Consider the following 20,733-nt stretch of genomic DNA (forward strand, 5'->3'; position numbering starts at 1 on the left):
AAAACTCAAGTAACATTGCCTGAGGGACAAATTATTGTTAGGAAAACTTGGAATGTCATTAGGATTCCAACAGGTCTTACTTCTTACTTTGTTCTCCCTGCATTGAGGAACAATGCATTTTCCCACATTTTCCCACTCTCTTTCTCTCAGCCTTTACTGTGCCACTTCTAAATTTTCCTGGTGGTGTGACTTCCCTGACTAAAGAAGTCTCATGTTTTTACTTTCCATTTCTATTTTATAGCCATTTATTTAGCTCCATTTGTTTCTAAGTCTTTATCAAACTGGGATCACACCTTTCTGTTCATCCCACCATTCTGAGGCATCAGCCCTTTCAAAGCCTATTGCCATCAATCTGGGGGATCAGCCAAACTGAATTTCCCAGGCTCTCTGGTTTCCCACTCTTGTGCCTGTTTTTCCCAGATTGCCATTATAACTACGTTTTTGTGCAGCTCTTTGCCTTCCACCTGGTTCCTTGTTCTTGATGCCGGAGTTCTCTCTTACAGAAGTCATTATATGTGGGTGTGTGGGAGTGTAAGAGCCTCGGGGCATAAGCACTGATCTACTCATTGCATAGAAGTATAATGCATAGAAGTATTAAATGGATTAATATAAGAAAATCATATCAAATATTGCATATGCAAACTTTCCTCTTCAGAAATTTATGGCTGCTTTCTAAGGTAGAATATCTTAACAAAAAAAGAATTTTAAACGTAACAGCAACCACTAAAAAAATTGAGGGGGTGCCTGGGTGGCTCAGTTGGTTAAGTATCCGATTCTTGATTTCAGCTCAGATCGTGATCTTGTAGTTCATGAGTTTAAGCCCCGCATCTGGTTCTGTGCTGACAACGAGGAGCCTGATTGAGATGCTCTCTTCCCCTCTGTCTCTGCACCTACCCTGCTCACACATGCTCGCTCTCTCTCACTCTCTCTCGCTCTCTCTCAAAATAAATAAACATTAAAAAAAATGAGGACATCCCATTTTCCTCTTACTTTTGACCTTTATTTATCCATGTCTTTATTAGAAAAAGAAAAAAACAAAACAAAACACTTATTTTTTTTGTTTTATACCAACCAGAAGCAATCTTAAGAGAATATGTGTTGAGCCAGGTTTAGAAATGTTCCAGGAAGACAAATATTGATAGTCTGATTAACATTGTAATTATCCACGTATGTCAGAAAGGAACTGTGTCCTGGTTTTTCTAGCTTGTATTTCTTTACTGACTTCTATATAAGTTCTCTTCTGATACTCTTTTTCAAATGTTAAAGAATTCTTTTTTAATTACAAAATGAATAATACCTCTGAGCTGTTCTGGAATTTGGTGGCATTTATAATAAAACAACTTGTATTTGACTTCGGGTGAAAAAGACTCTTTTGATAAGTTTGTGGCCTACATTTTGTGAACACAGTGTTAATGTGCATTACATTCACAGAGTTTTCTCAGCTCCAAAGCTGTGTATTCAATTTTTGATTTTCTCCATACACACTTTAACCTCAATGTCTCCAAAATGATTCCCTCTTCCCTTCCTTCTAAAAAACAAACAAACAAACAAAAAATGTCTGCACCTCCTAGAGTCTCTATTTGTTTAACAGCATCAACATTATGTAATCACCCAATCAATCAGAGTGAGGCATATTTTAGATATTTAATCAGGTCAGCTACACCTTAGTAACCCATCACTTAATCACCTACATTTTCTCCATTTCTACCATCCCTTCCTAGATGCATGTTCTTTAGAAATGTCTTACCTCCACTAGTCAGTCTGTAGTCTACTTACTAAACTCCATGTCCCTTAATACACAAGTTCTCAAAGTATAGTCCCCATTTGAGGACCTATGAAACACTTTGTTTCAATTAGTGCTCCGGGTGATTCTGATGGATGTTATTATAATCCATTTTCTATGTGTCCCTTGGATTTGCATTTCTGTGAGACAACATTATCATGTTATTTCCCTGCTTTATACCACTGGGGAGCTCTGCAATGCCTAAAAGGCAACATGCAAACTCTTAAACTTTTCACAAAGAAGCCCCTTTTCAACCTTCTTCACCTCCATCTCTGCTGTTCTACAAGGGCTCATGCTGTGCTCCGGCCCTAAGAAGGTACTTGAAGTTCACCCAGTGAGACTAAAAGGAAAGCAATGAAATTTTCACATAATAATTGGGAGTCACAACGAAAATCATCAAGATCTTCCTGGGTGAGATACTAAAGATCTCAAAGTGAATACCAAATTACGCAACTTTATATAGACTCTGTGACCCCTTGAAAAATTTTAATTTGAAACGGATCATTATCATTGGGACTGGAAACAAGTTTGAATGGGAGCAAGGGTAGAAACTGACATTATAAATTGTTTTGACTTTACGCTAAGAATTACTGATATATCCTTTGGGGGAAAAAAACTCTTATAGCTCTATAGTTTAGTCACACCAAGAAATAAAAATAAAAAGAGCTAACTCAACTCATTTAGTCTGTTAAAAGAATAAACCTTGACAAATAGCATTTATTCTAGGATTCTAAGGCATCTTGGTGACAGAGCATCTGCTAACATTTTTTTTCCTTATTGCATGAGAAGAAGCAGAGATTGAGGTAAGTATTTTTATCCCTGTCATATAGATAGTAAGCTGGAGCTTAAACCTGAGTTTGCACCAGTGCAGATAGTTAGTAAATGGCAGTGCCAGAATTTGCTCCCAAGCCCACTGATTTCAGAGCCATTGCTTTTAGCCACCATTTTACTTGTCTCTATAATTTTTAGCGCTTAGCCACAGTCAGGTACTATGTTCATGAGCACATGCGTGTGCACACACACACACACACACACACACACACACACCATAGGTCCTTGTAGGTAAAAGCAATTCTATATATATCTAGAGCCAAACTAGACAACATGATCCTTATAAGAAAAAACTTGTAACTGAGACAAAGAGTAGTTCAATTCCATCAAGAATTTGCTGCTTGCTTATAGATAATCACCCTAGATCAAGGCTGGTAGGCATTTAGATCCTTTTGATAATATTTTGCATTTCCTTAATAAGAGAAATTTCAGTAAGTATTGCCAATATCCAGGCAATCTAGAAAAAGATTAAATCTCCTGTCTGATCCAAACTCTTGGTCTAATACTTGTTATTAGAAGTGAACTGAATCACTGTTTAGTCTGTTTTCTCCTCCTTTCTCCTGGAAAGTTCAGGAAACCGTCACTCAGTTCAACTTCAATCCTACGATGACTCTACCTCCCAGACCACAAGCGTTAGTGCTGGGACGAGCACCTTTGGCTTTCTGGTCCAGAGGTTCTGGAAGCAGGGACCTCGCCCAGCTGGCTTAGGATACGGAAGAATGAAGCCAACACCTACAGAAAAGGAGAGATGAGACACAGAGGATCCTCAAAAGTTCCAGGAATATAGTTCTCCAGGAACTGGATCTCCAGGCTCTTCTTAATTCTTTGAGCTAGTGGGGTAATTGCCTGCCAAGTCCCTTCTAGGCAAGTTTCAGATAGATTTCTGTCATTGGTCATCGAGAGTCCTAATAAATACAAGCAATGTTTCGAAAACAATACATGGCAGAAAGATGAATTCTTACTATTTCTTAAATTCTTTTTTTTTGTCTGTAACACTTTGTATAGAATGACACATTTTATTGCATAAAATATTTGAAATCACTGAAGTTTCATGCTTATTAAAGTACGAAATGAGATAATGATTATGTTAAATGGTTCACCTTAAGGTGTAATTATCAGGGGACATTGAGTTTTTAATAGGAAAACCTTCTATGTACAATGTTACAACTTAACTGAATTAATTCCTTTAATTCATCATTACAAAAATGAGTTAATAAAATTATTTCCAGGATTGAATCATCAGAGTACCACAATGCTTACCTACGTATATACATATATTACATTAGGACACTTGGTGTATCATGAAATGTCATAGAAAATTTTTAAAAACACAGACTGAGAAACCCAGGTCTTCATAGACTTTTGCAGATGATTTTAATCTGATTCATCACTGCTGAAGTAAGAGCTGTCGCAATATTCAGCCGTGTAAAGGAATTTATGAATAATTGGGTTCATCTTCGGTATCCAGTGTCGGGGAACCAGATATGTTGAAAGATTAAATAAGTCTACAAATACCTTGTACCTGTCACTGGAAAAACACAGATATACAGATGTTGTAGATTTATTGACATGAAATATTGAAAGTTTTTCAAGAAAAAATTTCATGAGTTTTTGCCATAATTAGTATTTAATATGCTTAATTATATATTATAAATTACACTTTGTGTATTACATATTTTACATGTGTAATACATTATATATGTATAATTAAGGAGTATAATCATTAAGATGGCCTTATTTTCATTCCATATCCAAAGTTCATGCCCATAAAACACTATTATGTGTTTTGTTGATCCTGACCAAGCTTGTTCAGATGAAAACCTAGAGTCTTATGATTGTCATGCTACCTTCATAAGGATAAGAGTGTGTTCTTGTTTCTGGTTTTAAAAGATGGTATACAAAATTTAAAAAACTAAAGCACACAAAATTCTTAGTCATCCATTAGAAAATCTTTCCTACCTGCAAAGTAGCTGTCAAGTAACTGACATGAATTGATTAATAAATTGAACTCCCATCTTAGATTCATAATAGGTGTCTATAAATGTGGTTTTAACATTTACAATAGCTCTTGTGTGCTTTAGTCAACTGTTTTAACTGTTGCAGGTTTATAGCAGAAGAGCATTTGCCTTTGAGGTCAACTTAGAGTTCAAGTTCTGCTCTGTCACTTGCAGCTCGAGTGATCTTGGACAAGTTGTCTAAACCTCAGTGTCTTGGCTCCTAACTCTGTAAACTAAGGACTATAATCACTTCCTCTGACTGGGCTTTTGTAAAGACATCATGGGATCATGGCACACTCCAAATGCTATTTGTGTTAATTATTCCCCCACCCGCTGATATGGGGGTTCATGTCCTGCAGAAGATCATGTACTGTTTCATGCTTAGATAATGTATCCCCAGGGAAAGAGAAAGTATCGTAATGACTGTGAAAATTCAATCCTATGAATCTTATAAATCTTAGTTTAGAGTTTTGCCCTGGGGAAAGTGAAAATTTATAAACATGATGAAAAATTGAACCTGGATGTTTTATAATGGTGAATCTGAGATTGGGATAGAGATGAATAGGCTTGAAAGCCATATAGAATATAAAGAATTTTGGAGACGAAATGTGAATATCTGATTAATTTATTTGGAACTGATTCTCCTTTCCCAGAGAGCCTTGTAAGTTTCCTTCTTTTCATATATCTATCTTTATATCCACTTATAGTATTGTAAACTTTAAATAAATTAACACAGATGTCCTAGAAATCTCTCTAGCAGGTTTTAAGTGCTAAATAAATATTGACCCCTTTCCTTGTAAATACTCTCTGGACACTCTCTGGGGTAGATGGAAGTAGTTTTTAGACAATAGAGTCATACCAGGGAACAAGAAACTATTTTTTACCTGTGTTATTCACCTGGGCTTGAGGACATCAGTGGAATGAATGATAACTGTTAGAGTCTAGTCCAAACTTGGGCCAGAATGGGTTGAAAGCATTCCTATGTGGATGAACTCCTCATATCTTCCCAGGTGGTGCAGCCACTGGTAGCTTGCCCCATCTCACCTCAAGGTGAACTTCCAGGACTAAGGAGTTTTACAATGACCTCTCTAATAGGAATACCTTAATCTAGCCAGTATGAATGTGGTGTCAGCAGTTCAGATGGGAGCAGGTATAAATCACATTTCCTAGGTAATGCACATGCATATGGAGAAACAAAGAATCCGTGACTTCCACCAAGAAAAACAGGTGAATTTCCCCATCGTACCTCACGGTTGAGCGCAGGTACTGATAACCAGAGGACCCACCAGTGCCAGCCTTGCTGCCCAGCATCCTGTGCACCATGCACACGTGATTATCTAGGCAAACACACAAATTAACTCCATGGATATTTTTCTGCCATTAGTTCCACTATGTTCTAAAAACAAGGGGTTGGTAATGATTATTGCTTCTGAGAAAAGGCTCCCACCTTATCACGTAGCCATATGAAAGGTTTAGATGTGAGAGCCAGTTGAAACCAGTAGGTTGCCTGGCACCCCACTTGATTCAGGTTACGTGCATATGACTCCGCCCATCATTATGTTTAGCCTGCCAACACAATAAGGAAGAGTAGGGCCACATTATGACTTTCAGGAGCCCTCGCCACCTTTGTCTTCATGCATGAGTCCTTTCCTCCATTAAAAAATACACATACATACACACGCACGCACACACACACGCATATATGTATATGCATGTATTATATACACAAATACATATATGTATATAAGTGCATGTACATAAAATTATATTTTAAAATTGTATTGGATTCAAGATGAATAAGTTGTGGTTATATATTAAGACATTTTATTAAACCTATAGTTAACTTTTTCTTGTGATTATTAAATAATACATTTTCATGGGCTCCTAAAGGCACTCTGTGCCCTAGGTGCTGCGCCTGCTGTGTATACCAGGAAAATGGCCCTGGAAGAGAGTAATTGTTGGGCTGACTTCTTAAAAAAAACTCATTCACACCCAAAGGAGGAAAGAAAAGATAGTGGGAAGGGGAGCAGACAGAGAGAGAAAAGGAGTAAAGGAACAGGATGGGGGAGAAGACTTAGCGAGCTTGGGGTGGTAGTGCTGGAAGGGGTGGGCAGACTTACATCTCCATTTGGTCATGAGTGCGTCTATGTCCATGAGAGAAGTCAGCAACTGAAAGGGGACCTGGAATCTAGGCTCTTCCCTAAAGGAGAAATAATAATAAATCTACTGCATCTGAGTGTGTTCAGAAGGGCAGGAGTTTTATAATCTGTTGGTCCCAGAAACAAAGGTGAACTTTGCCTTTTAAGAGCTGTAACAGCTTTGGATTATTGTCTCGGTCTTAGTTGCTTCCTCTCAAAAATGAAGATACTACCGCTCATCTTATAGCATTTGTTTAAAGAGTCTAGAATATTCCATGCAATATACATGAAGTAACCAGCCAGAGTCACACTTAACATTGATTCTTATTAAAAAGTAGAATATACACTATGTCAGATTCACCAACTAATACTACTCAAACACGTCTGGGCAAAGATATTAAAACACAAAAACAAAAACTGCCCTTTATTTCCAATAATATAAATAATATATATATATTATATATATATATATTTTTTTCCTTTCTTCTAACCATTCAACAAATCTCAGTACATTTTTTGCTTCAGATACATGAACTTGAGTGGCATACATTTAGTAGGAGTTCAGGAAAAGAGTCAAAAGATCTTGTTGATATTTCTGAAGAAATGAATTTGAGAAGATTAAAAAATAAGATAAATACAAGTAAGAGGTCCAGTAAACAGAGGTTTTATGTTTGTTGCTGTTTTTAATATTTGCTAGTGTTTTCTCTGTTGTTCTGGCACATGTAAGTTATGACACATGGAGATGAGGCCTTTATACACATGTTTTGGGAGTAGGTGGACATTTAAGGGACACCTCAAACACTTTAGGCAGTGAAGAATATTTTACTTGAAACTGCAGAATAAAGAGAACAATTTATAAAGGTGTTTTCACTTTATCCACGTTTTAAAAAATTTCATAAAATAGGAATAACTCTACAACCTTATTTAATGATGGAACACATTTTACGACCAGGCTTCTGAGGTAGATTAAACTTTGGCTTTTTAGGACACTTAATGTCACGTGATATATTGTAGACTTTAACTAAAAGGATGTTTCATCAATTAGTAAGTGTATATATGTATAATTCTCCCCACTACAGGGATAAAATTAAATATTTGTACTATATAAAAGAAAAAAACTAATGAACCTTCACAATTATTTTCTAAGCATTCCCCCCAAACTAAATGACTCTTTAAAACTATGATTGCAATTTATAAGCTTTATACTTTATATGTTATCTTTATCTACTCCTCAATTTCTGCTTCTACTCTTCTAATTTGCTATTACCTGTAAAAATATATCATCAAGGCTCCCTGAAGCGCTCTGTATGACAGTCGTCTTTCACCTGTAAGATACATAGCAAGTTTTAATTTAATGAGAAATTTAGGGCAGCCATATTAATTTAGCATCATCACCTTAAATAATGAAGTTTTAAACATTTTTAGAAAACAATGTAAAGGGTTTTTTTTAATGTTTATTTTTGAGGAAGAGACAGAGCGCAAGCTGGGGAAGGGTGGTCAGAGAGGGAGACACAGAATCGGAAGCAGGCTCCAGGCTCTGAGCTGTCAGCACAGAGCCCCATGCAGGGCTTGAACTCACAAACCACGAGATCATGACCTGAGCTGAAGTTGGACGCTTGACCAACTGAAAACAATGTAAAGTTTAATTTAAATTGTCTATTCCTTAGATTTTAAAAAGCAAACATATATACATACATTTTAAATATATATGTAATATGTATTATACATAAATACACCTTAAATATATATATATATATATATATAATATATATGCACTTTAAAATTTCAAAACCTTTAAATATCATGTTAGGAAAACTTGATATAGAAAATACTTTACTTCCAAGATAAAATATATTTTTCAGGTCATATAGTAAAATGACTTATTTTTTAAAAAGTTAAATAAGACTCATTCCGAGGTTTCATTTGAAAGTAATTTTTTAATTCACTTAAAATTACTTAGATTACTTAAAAATCACTCAGCTTCAAGGAGTATAACCATTATATAAAATCTCATAGGGATGCCTGTTGGCTCAGTCTGTTAAGTCTGACTTCATCTCAGGTCATGACCTCCCTGCTTGTGAGTTTGAGCCCTGCATCGGGCTCTGTGCTGACAGCTCAGAGACTGGAGCCTGCTTTGGATTCTGTGTCTCCCTCTCTCTCTGCCCCATCCCCCATTCTCTCTCTCTCTCTCCCTCTCTCTCTTAAAAATAAAACAAAACACTTAAAAAAATCTTATATGTGTGCTCTAATAAAAGGCTTTTGCTCTATCAGCAGACAAACAAAATTTTGCTGTTCTTTACAGAGGTATTATAGAAAACTAGGGCTAACAACATTTGTTTGTACAATTTCATACTAATTTCATGTACTGCTATGCTTTATACTAATATTATAAAAATTGATATTTGCTTCTATTCTGCCTATTTGCAAAAGCTTTATAAGCACTTTATAATAAAAGATTCAAATACAAATGAACACATATAAAAGCGTTAAATGATGAAAGTGTTGATTATACTGGTCAATTGGTTTCAGAAAATACTAGCTCAACATTAATTATGCCGGAAGGTCTAAATATGTGTTTTTCCTAGTCCGCCTTTTCTCTGTCAAGCCCTCATAATAGTTATTCTTTTGGTCTCTGGCTGCTACTGTACTGTTTACAATGACACCGATGGTCTTCATTTCCATCCCTATTAGGCTGTGAACTAATTGCAAAATCATATTCAATTTCTCTTGGTATCCAACACGTCTGATGTACATTATGAAAGCTTCTGGCTAATGTCTTGAAAATGAACTGAGCATGTAAATTTCTTCATAAGATTGTAACAGATAAAATAAACTCAGTTCTTGTTTCCGTAAGTGGAATATAAATTTTCATTTTATTTCCCCCACATAAGGTTTGATACTTTGATCTCACAGTCATACATTCTGTGGAAAAGATCCTTAGAATAAAATACCTTTACTCAGGAGATGTTCATGACGTTTCTCATCAAATAAGGAGAGCAACACCTCTTTTTGTTTCTGAAATTCAGCCATTTGTTCCTCCTTTTCCTCTGATTCTTCCTTAGCCTTTAGGAAAAATATTGCATTAATATTCCCAAGAGAGACCATAGATTCTTATTTTGGAAAACATCTTTTGTGAGAAATAGAATCACCAGGAGCAGGAAGGGTATAGTTGGAATATTAACCGTATCATCTAATAGCACAACAAATTAGGAGATGGGTCTTCTCCACACTCACTGGTCCTGTCCTTTTATTTAAGTTTACATGGATTGTTAATCTCAAATATCATGAGAGATTTTTTTTAATTTTTTTAATGTTTTTTATTTATTTCTAGGAGAGAGAGAGAGTCAGCGTGAGCAGGGGAGGGTCAGAGAGAGAGGGAGTCACAGACTCTGAAACAGGCTCCAGGCTCCGAGCTGGCAGTCAGCACAGAGCCCGACGCGGGGCTCGAACCCACGAACCGCGAGATCATGACCTAAGCGAAAGTCGGACGTTCAACTGACTAAGCCACCCAGACGCCCCATCATGAGAGATTTTCATAAAGATAATGAGAAATGGACTTGGATGGGCAAAACTGGAGATAACTACAAGTGGTCGATACGATCTAATTTTAGACAACAATTTTTTAACACAGGAAAGGAAACAAAGGAAAAGTTAAGAATTTGCAGTCAGTAAAACTATTCACTCTATTAAAATTCCATAATCAGTATTATATTTTGTAAATATAATTTCTTAGATATTTTTCACCCTCAGATATTTATTCATTTGATATCTATTGACTCATTTCAGGAAATTCTTATTCTTCTGCCTCCAACAAATGTTTTACCTATAACTCATTTAATTGAGTTGATGCAAAATTAGTAAACTCAATTATTTTCAAGTGTCTGAATGATTGTTAATGTGGTAAGAACTCGTATGCACATGATTGTCAGTTAATTATTCATTTATTTAGTGAATGTCATGTTAAGGTGATAGGCATAAGGTGAGCAAAAATTGAGTTCCTTGGGATGCCTGGGTGGCCCAGTGGGTTAAACATCTGATTCTTGGTTCCGGGTTAGATCATGATCTTATAATAATGCGTTTGAGCCTCGCATTGGGCTCTATGCTGACAGTGAGGAGCCTACCTGGGATTCTCTTTCTCTCCCACTCTCTCTGCCCCTCACCTACTCACACACACACACAATCTCTATCTCTCTCAAAATAAATAAATACACTGAAAAAAGTCGAGTTCTCTGATCTGGTGTGCATATTATCTGATGGGAATAAGATATTGAACAAATAATCACCTAGGTATTACATTGCAAGTATTGACAGTAGGCATACAGGAGAGGCATAATGCCATGATAAATTATAGAGGTGAGGAGGTCAGGGGAGATGTTTCTGAAGTTTTCCTTGAGCCAAGACATGAAAAATGGGAAGGAGTCACCTGCGGAAGAATATTCCAAGTCCAGAGAATACCATATAAAAAGACTGTGAGATGGTGGTAAATTCAAAGAAGTAAATTCAACTTAAGGAAATTCAGTGTGGTTGGGCCACATGAGATCGCAAAACACCTTGAAAACTATGTTAAAGATGTTTATCTTTATTTTAAAAACAATAGGGAGTCATAGATAGGTTTTATGCTAAAGCAAAATGGGATCAGGTCTGCATTTTGAGAAGATTGCTTCAACTGCAGTATGGAGAACAACTTGGGATGGAGTCATATTGGAGAGAAGTGTAGAATAGTTGAGAGAATATAAGTCCAGGTGAAAAGCAATAGCAGTTTGCACTTGATTGGTGGTGGTAGATTAAATGGAGATATCTGAGAGCTATTTAGAAGGTAAAGTTGATAGATTTTGTGGTAATTTGAATAAGTGGTTGAGGAAGAGGGAGGTCCCAAAGATCAACTGCATGTTTCAGCCTTGACAAACTAGATGGTTTATAAGAGAAAAACTTCAACTTGTAGAAGATTAAGTTGATATGAGAGTGGAAGGAAAAGGAAGTTATTTTTAAGTTTGTTTTTATCATTATGTTTTTGAAAGAACCAGGAGGAAATTAGAAAGTAAGGCGTTAAATATGTAATTGGCAATTAAAGGAGATATCTATGCTGAAAATAAATATTTGAGATTTATTGGCATATTAGTAGATTTTGAAACAGTGGGTATAAATGAGTTCATCCAGTGAAAAAGTACAAAGAGAGAACACAAAGGGTCTAAGTCAATGCATTGTGAAATCCCCCCACTTACTGGTTTGAGAAAGAAAAATGAACCAATAAAAGAAAAAAATCGAGATAATAAGGGCCAGAGGATTAAAGGAAGACAGAATGTTATGTACCAAATCCAAGGGAAAATAATAGGCAGTCATTATTATTGAATGCCACTAGGAGATCAAGTAAAATAAAAATGGCCATTGGATTTATATACCTAGAGGCCATCTGCAAAAGATGCAACAAGAAAATAGACTGGTTTGGGTTCAGGAATAGATGAAAGAAAAAGAAATAATTATGCTAACTACTGTTCTAAATACCTTACCAATATTAATCTAATTAAATGCTCACAATAACTCTACAAGGTAAATACTCTTACTTTCTGTTTTACCATTGGTGAAAGTTAAGCAAATAGAGGTTAAGTAACAGAAGAAGGTCAATGTCACAGTTATTAAGAGATGAGGGTTGAACTTGAACCAGTGCAATGTGACTTCAAAGTCCCTGCTGTAGTCACTACCTGCTACAGCCTCTCCAGATACAGCCTCTCCAGACATAGAATTGAAATAATTCTTTCAAAAAATTTAGTAATGAAGAGAGGATGGGGGGAGGAAGGGTTGTAGTTTGAGAGATCAGTGAGGAATCAATCAATCAACAGTATCTTTCTCAAGTGAAAGAAATTTGAACTGAGAGCCGATAAGAAGGACCCAGGATATCTTTGATTGACTAGTCTTTTGTGAGCCTACTTCTGTCTAGAATTGGTCATGATATGAAATTTTCATTAGAAATAAAAAAGGTCTATTAATCTTTATATTTATCAAACACAAAATCTTGCCTACAATGAACTTGTTACTTTAAATTTTATTGTACATAAATAAAATAAAATTAATCATGTAATATATTTTGTGTAGATGCTTTTGTGAAAGAAAAAGAATATAAGAAAAACGAAAGTTTAAGAGAAAACTAAAGGTTTGTTAAATAAAATTTTAAATACTTCATCTGTAGTAACCATATTTACTTATGGCATCATAAATACCTGAATTCTTGTGAATTCTTCTTCCAGGCCTTTGAGAATGTTGTTTTCAAACTTTCCCCAGAAGTTAAATCCTTGTGGCTCTAAACCTGGTGTTCTTTCCAGCCATGCCTGAAGCATTATTTTTTTAAAGTAAATATGTTATAAAATTTAAAATATGTATAATACATTTTACCCAACATCTATGAACTTGAAACAGAACATATGTCTTAAGTTTTTTTGTATATAAATATTTCTCTTTCCACTAAAAGTCTTCATTTAATGAATAGCAACTTATTATATTTCACTTCTTAATCTTTAAAACAATCATATTTACTCTGTTATTACATATTAAAATATTAAATAATATTTAATATTATAAAATATTAAAATGTGTTATTACAGAAATTCCAATTTTGTTCTAAAAGTCTATGAACATATCTAAATGTTGTTTTAATGAAGTCTTCTGGTTTCTTCTCAAAGTACCTTATGTCTTAGGACATGCAGGAATTACGACATTCATATGATATCTCTTCTAAACGGAGGAGCATGATATCTTGGCAACTTTGAAATCTGAAATCAACTGAACACTCAGTTATTTTAAGAGTCCACAAAACCTTTTTTTTTTCCCTTTCCTTTCCTTTAATTTAATTCCAGTATAGTTAACATACTCAAGGCTTTTTAATGTAGAGTTGAAACAAAATTCATGCATCTCTGGATTCTCATCTGGCCTGTTTTTGGTTTTGAAATCAGCTTTGTGACTCTTTTCCCTCCCTATCTTTATGAGCAGCGTTATATATATTAACCTAAATCCACATTCACAATACCCAGGGAATCAGTGTGCAAAGTATAAGTCACAAAAAGAACATTTTAATTTGAAAACGAAAAACCCTTGTAAAGGAAATCAAGATCATATAATCTTTAGCTAATAATTTATATGTGAAAAAAACAGTAACCCCCCAAGACCTTTTATAGACCCATGGGGCATTAAGACATGAAAGGAACAAATTTTGAAGGCTATACTCTTAGAAAGGTGGTTTGTGAAAAACACACAATTTGTGGAACATTTCAATAATGGAATATTTTAGAGAAGTAAAGCTCACTGAATAATCAACTACACTCAGTTTAAAAATCAGCTAATTAAAGGTTGTTTAGCAGGGTGTTTAAAGGAATTGTTTTATAAGAAGTTCATTAAGTATTAACGTAGAGTTGATTATACAAATATTTCTGAAATTCTCAAGGGAGTTCTTAGTATTTTCAATATTTTAATTAGTTGAGTTTAAGCATTCGTTTAAAGTCTTTTTGTTCTTATTTACAGTGAATGTGACAAAATCTTTGAGTTTGAAAATTTTGATGCAGGACAAGAGCAGTTAACAAGATGTGAGGAGTTAGACTTTCGAGACAGTACTTGAGCGTGTACCTCCACTAGTTGAAGTAGAGTTTTTTCCTGCTCGGACTTAAGTAGCAGTTCATTATCTTCTCCTTTGAAGTTATCACGATAATGCCTTCTGTTGTAAGGGACCCTCAAACTCTGAAGAACACCTATCTTGTTTTCTAATAGCCGGAATTGCAAACTCTGGAAGCCTGATGCTGGAGACAGGTACTCTCTTTGAGGATAAATGGAGGAAGGGAAGAGAAAAGAAAGAAGATAGGAGTTGACACTGTAAATCACTGTAATGATTTCCTCTGTTGTGAGAGGTCATTAGTTTTACTCTTCCAGACATCACGGAGAACAGGGAAACGTAACTGCCTAGAGTTGGACCTGTGGTTTAACCTTATCGAAGAAATACAACTGAGCTACCTACACATCATTGTTGCTGTCGATTAATCAATTTAAAGATGGCATGTTTATATAGGTTGGGAAATGTCATATATGATATATATACATGATATATATGTCGTATATATACATATACACAAATGTACAGATACATACACGTATACGTTTGTGTACTAATTTTTTTCCTAAGATAAAAACAGGTGTACCTTGAACAATACTTTTGTTCTATAGTGCTGAGAGATTCTTTATAAATATTATTCAATCCTTCCTAAAACTTATATTCTTTGATATTATTGTTGATCTCACTACCTAGTAGTATGAATACCAATGAGATCCTACCAGTAGACAATGAGATACTGCCTCGCACAAAACAGGCAATCAAAAAATGTTCTTATTCCCACCCCACAACCACCCAAACTCTTCTATCCTTCTAAGCTTCCTTCATCTAATTGGTTGTAAGATTTCAAATTTTTAAATCCACCACAAGGGCTTTTTATTTTTTTTTTTTATTTTTTTTTTTCTTTTATTTATTTTTTTTTTTTTTTTTTTTTTTTTTAAATAGTTTATTGTCAAATTAGTTTCTACATAACACAAGGGCTTTTTAAATCCCTTGACTGTCACATATGTTGGAGACAGCCTATCACATTATTAAATGCCTATTACAGCATTAAATGCACCTGCTATTCTTAAAGAAAAATCTCTTAGATTTTCACATGAAAAAGCTTCTTAAAAAATATAAATATGGCTTTGGCTGCCTGGATGCAGAGCTAGAATTTATAGTTCAATTCATGACTTAAACTGACACTGCTGCTGACAGGCTTCCCACCAACTCTTGCTTCTCTTTTATATTTAGTTTTTAATTTTTTAAAAATTTAGTTGCATGTATTGTATCAGCCACATTAGCCATTTTGATAAGTTGTCTAAAATTCGTCAGTGGCTTCTCAGCCTTTGGCTAAGATCAAGTGTAACATTCATTTGAGACAAAAACAGGGCACACAGCAATGAATTGAAATGAAGTGGTCATAACATTATGTTCTTATGTAAAAGTGAGTAATGAAATATTTTTAATAACTTCTCAAATGATTTGTGATTAAGACTCCCACATGTTTATAGTGACACAGGGTCAGGAGGACAGGCTCCTTACTCACACAGCACACAGCACACATGTTCTCTTCTTACCCTACTGGAATGGAAAGGTAAACTGAGCTACACTATTACAAAGCTACATGTACACACCTGAAATCATTGAAGTCCAAGGCTGTCATTGTTTCCAGAACAGAAAATTGCTGCACCAGGAGTTTAAGGATCACTGCCACTCGGTGCATTCGAGTAACAACCTTAAGCATATTTCTTTCATCCCTGACCTGAGAGTTACGAAATAAAACATTAAGTAGTCAGTTCTGATTTCTAGAAGATACAAGATGGACTACTAACCACAATGCATTCCTATTAACTTTCTCTCTATTTTAAGGAGGAATATTGGAATTACCATTTGCCATATGTATATATTGAATGAATAGCAACTATAAGTTGTGTGCAAAGATTGTGTACAAAATTAGAATCATTAGTCGTTCTTTTTTTTTTTCAAAGTTTATTTATTTTTGAGACACAGAGAGAGACAGAGCATGAGTGGGGGAGGGGCAAAGAGAGATGGAGACACAGAATCCTAAGCAGACTCCAGGCTCTGAGTTGTCAGCACAGAGCCCCAGGCGGGGCTTGAACACACAAACCGTGAGATCATGACCTGAGGCAAAGTCAGACACTTAACCAACTGAGCCACCCAGCACTCCCAATAGTCTTTAAAAATAGAAAATTATATGGAAGCAAGTAAGAAGTAAATTTTGGAACCCAATAGCCACTGATTTCAAAGTATATTTCTCTCTTAGTTTGCTTCCAGAAATACAGGTCAAGGAAACATGGAAACTTCTGGGTGAGGGTTAAGCAACACCTTGATAGATCTGCTCTTTACTGAGGGCCTAGATATTGCCATTAACATAAATAGAGATTGTATTCAAATGTACAGGAAAATTACTGTCTGTGCAGAGTTCTCCAGGAGCAGGGGCTCAGAGGCAAGGACCTGAGGCTGTGTGAGGTTTGGGGAAGGCATGTGGGAGCAGGAGTCAGGGTGGGAGGTGGGGAGGTGCCCATCAGCTCTGTTCTGCTCTCCTCCCACTCTTTATATGTATATATACAAAGCCCCCCGACGCGGGGCTCGAACCCACGAACCGCGAGATCATGACCTAAGCGAAAGTCGGACGCTTAACCGACTAAGCCACCCAGGCGCCCCATCTCCTCCCACTCTTGATCTTCCCCCAGGCTTTCCCTCTGTATTTCTCTCTTCCTCTTCTCCCTTCTCTCTTTCTTCCTTCTACTGCTACCTTGCTACCTCTTCCTTTCTTACTGTTTCACTTTCCTCATCATCGTTTCTATCTTCCCACAGTAAGTACTTATTAGAAACGCAATCCTGGTATCTATTAATTAAAGGATCTATGTTAGCTATATTGGCAATCTACCATCAAGGGAAAAAAAGCCCAAAAACAAAATCAAGTTCTAAACAAGGGCCTTGAAACTAAAAGTTGAAAGGAAACTTAGAGCAATGTGTAGCTGGAAGATAGCAATGGCACCGGGAAAGTATGACTGCATTCTTGTGCACTCAGAAAGGTGTTTTAAATATTTCTGTTACATAATAATTCCCTCATTTGGTGTGAAGTTTTTCTAATCAACAGCATTTTTCTACATTCTCTGAAAAAAGTATATTTCCAATATTGTGATATAATAACTCACATGGCCATTCTGAAAGATCTCTCGGACAGAATCTAATTCCCAGAGGATTTGCTTAAACCAGAGTTCATAAGCTGCAACGAGAAAAATCATTGTCAGTTGAAAAGTTATGGGAGACTTCTTGACCATAATCACATGAAAGATATGGCTAACACAGTGAAAAAGAAATAAAATGTAATTTAAAATAATAGATGTCAATACAGCCTTATTTTATGCTAAAAACAAATATTAGCGATAAAGTCACCATAGCCTTCTCGTTTTTGGATGTTTTAATATGCCAGCTATGTTATCTGTATGCTTTATATTCGTTATTATTATTTTAATTTCTCTCAACAAATATGTTGTCTAGGTCTTTTAACATATAGCACATGATCTAATTCTAACTTCCTGTTCAGAAGCTCAAGGTTTGTGGAAGTGCAGTGATACTCAGCTCCATCTATAAACTGAGACATTAAACGTCACTAACCTAATGAATATGACAATAGTTTAGTTTCTAGAGGCTTAGAGTATTATGGGAGGACAAGCTTATGAAGAGTCTAAAACTTCATTATACTCACCTACTCCCCTCAGTACCTAGCACAGTGTTTGGCATCAGATAAACCATGGCTGATTATTTGATGAATAAATGAATTATATAGCCAATGTAGTTATTAGATAAGCATAGAGTATCAATAATCTTAGAGATTTCTAGTGCATTCCGTTTGGTGCTACTGTATGGATAAAGGCTATGTTTCTGTACTAATTAGAGGAATCAAATTATAATTTTAAATTACATGTAAGGAGACCTTCGGGGATTTAGTTTTCATATTTGGACAAAGAACAAATCAAATGTTTATTAATCCGTTTCTGTATCTTTTTTTCAAATTTGACTTTGTGTGGTTTATTCTGTGACCCACTGACCACAAGTTGTAGCCAAAGGATGGAAGGAAAGTCTCCCTATCAAATAATGATACTTCCATTTGTTGGATGCTTATTATATGCCATACGTTGGGCTAAGTGCTTAAGGCACATTAACTCATTTCATCTTCACAGAAACTCTAAGAATGAGAAGATAAAGTCATTCTCTCCATTTTACAGACAAATAGAATCATTGATCAAGACCCCTGATCAAGGTCACATAATTTATAATGGTAGGGATGGGATTCTAAACAATTTTCTGACTTCAAATTTGTGCTACCTTGCCACAATTCCTTTCTGCTGATTCTTCTTGGCCTAAGACACCAGTAAAAGCATAAACATGAAAACAGGAGAAGTGACACATCAAGCCACTTATTTTCCACCTCTATTTTTTTACTCCAAGGAATTGCTCATTTTAACCATCCATTCAAGCAAACAACCATTTGAGGAAAAGATACAAAGAACTGGTGGGGAGGAGAAACATGTCTAGAAATGGGGCACTGGCTAGAATGAGTCACTGGCCCTGATCAGACAGACGGCAATATTATGACAGCAATAACCTTAGAGTAAATCTTTTTTTTTTTTTTAATTTTTTTAATGTTTATTTTTGAGAGAGAGAGACAGCGTGAGCAGGGGAGGGTCAGAGAGAGAGGGAGACACAGAATCTGAAGCAGGCTCCAGGCTGTGAGCTGTCAGCACAGAGCCCGATGCGGGGCACGAACCCACGAACCGTGAGATCATGACCTGAGTCGAAGCCGGACGCTCAACCGCCTGAGCCACCCACGCGTCCCAGAGTAAATCTTAATATTCTGGGGTCATGGGCCTCTTTAAGATACGTATTCATGAAATTTTTCACACAATTTCAAAGAGTTCAGGGGCTTTCTAAACTCCCAAAGTCATGGGTTCCTACATTAAAAGCCACTGCCAAGAGGTAAGAAGTCTGGAGAGAAAAAAACATACATTTTAGGCAAATTTAACATTTCTGTTTAGTACCAGATTTATATACGATTATGTAAAGTCACTACATCTGAGTGATCTATTTCTTGAAGATAGTTCTTTAAAGTTCTAAGCTGAAAAATAGTAACATGTTAGCTTACAATTTTTTTTGTGAATTCCAAGGGATAGAAAGTTCCCTTGGATTTAGGGGCAAAAAAAAGAAAGTCCTCCATGATCCAATTAACAGTGAAAAAAAAAAAAGATGACTGTCATAATCCTTACAAGGATGCCTTATGAGAATTTACCTGGCAGCAAATTATCCTCAAGGATTTCTAACAAAAGTGATTTTTTTAATCTTTCGCCATCTTATAGTTAAAAGAATTTTAGGTTTCCTCATTGTTGGGAAATGCCTGTGGACTAGTTACCATCCAACCTTTAGTGCAACTTACCTTGATGGGTTATGATAAAAAGATGTTCGTCGTGGATTTTATTTCCTTTTATTTCACTTTGAAGTTCTTGTGCATTCAAAACCTTTTCCAACTTTAAACAAAAAATAGAAAGACTGATTTTGTATAAACTTCCATAAGATGGATAAATTATGAAGATCTAATATATAGCATAGGGATTATAGTTAATAAACTGGATTGTATATACTTAAAGGTTGCTAAGAGAGTAGGTATTAAATGTCCTCACTACCAAAGAGAAATGGTAATTATTTGACGCCATGCAGATGTTAGCTAATGCTATGATGGTAATCATTTTGCAATACATGTGTGTCAAAATAACATGTTATATACTTCAAACTTACACCATGTTATACGTCAGTTATATTTCAATAAAGCTAAAAAAAGACTTTTTAAAAAAGAAAGACTAATTTTGAAATGGTAAAATTTGTATTTTTTTTTTTACTCAATTTTAATAAGAAGTAGAATACAAAGGGTGCCTGGGTGGCTCAGGTCATGATCTCGTGAGTTCGTGAGTTCAAGCCCCACATCGAGCTCGCTGCACTGAAGCTACTGTCAGTGTGAGCACTTCGAATCCTGTCTCCCTCTCTCTGCTCCTCCCCCACTTGTGTTCTCCCTCTTTTTCTCTCTCTCTCAAAAATAAGTAAACATTAAAAAAAAAGTAGAATACAATACTGAAAAAAATCCCCAGTTCCCAAATTCTCAAGAAGCAATCTATTTTTTCAACAATGCATGAGTTTTATCATGAAGAATGAGTTAAATTTATGATTTTTATTCTTTTCAGAAGAAATTATACTTGGTAGGATTCTATCACAACAAATACCATTACACTCAATGAGAAATTATATCCCTTCTGTCTCTTGAAATGAGTATGATAAAAGTTTGGTCACTTGCTGAGCTCACCGTTCAATCTTCTGCTCTTTTATTCCCCAAAA

The 20,733-nt window shown here is 35.6% G+C and overlaps 1 protein-coding gene across 1 annotated transcript in view; it reads right to left on the reverse strand.

Moving 5' to 3' along the window:
• Positions 1-3,962: 3,962 nt before the first annotated feature.
• TDO2 (tryptophan 2,3-dioxygenase) overlaps positions 3,963-20,733 on the reverse strand; it is a 31,742-nt gene continuing 14,971 nt past the window's right edge. The window contains exons 5-14 of the mRNA XM_039218739.1: positions 19,784-19,874; positions 17,505-17,575; positions 15,957-16,084; positions 14,361-14,547; positions 12,965-13,072; positions 9,701-9,812; positions 8,017-8,074; positions 6,732-6,811; positions 5,858-5,948; positions 3,963-4,142 (exon numbers count right to left, since the gene is read on the reverse strand). Coding sequence (XP_039074670.1) covers positions 3,989-4,142; positions 5,858-5,948; positions 6,732-6,811; positions 8,017-8,074; positions 9,701-9,812; positions 12,965-13,072; positions 14,361-14,547; positions 15,957-16,084; positions 17,505-17,575; positions 19,784-19,874 — 1,080 coding nt within the window. The 3' untranslated portion in view covers positions 3,963-3,988. The remainder of the gene's footprint in view (positions 4,143-5,857; positions 5,949-6,731; positions 6,812-8,016; positions 8,075-9,700; positions 9,813-12,964; positions 13,073-14,360; positions 14,548-15,956; positions 16,085-17,504; positions 17,576-19,783; positions 19,875-20,733) is intronic.

Source organism: Hyaena hyaena, unplaced genomic scaffold (assembly GCF_003009895.1).
Source record: "Hyaena hyaena isolate Hyena2069 unplaced genomic scaffold, ASM300989v1 scaffold_773, whole genome shotgun sequence".
In the NCBI taxonomy this organism is placed as follows: domain Eukaryota; kingdom Metazoa; phylum Chordata; class Mammalia; order Carnivora; family Hyaenidae; genus Hyaena; species Hyaena hyaena.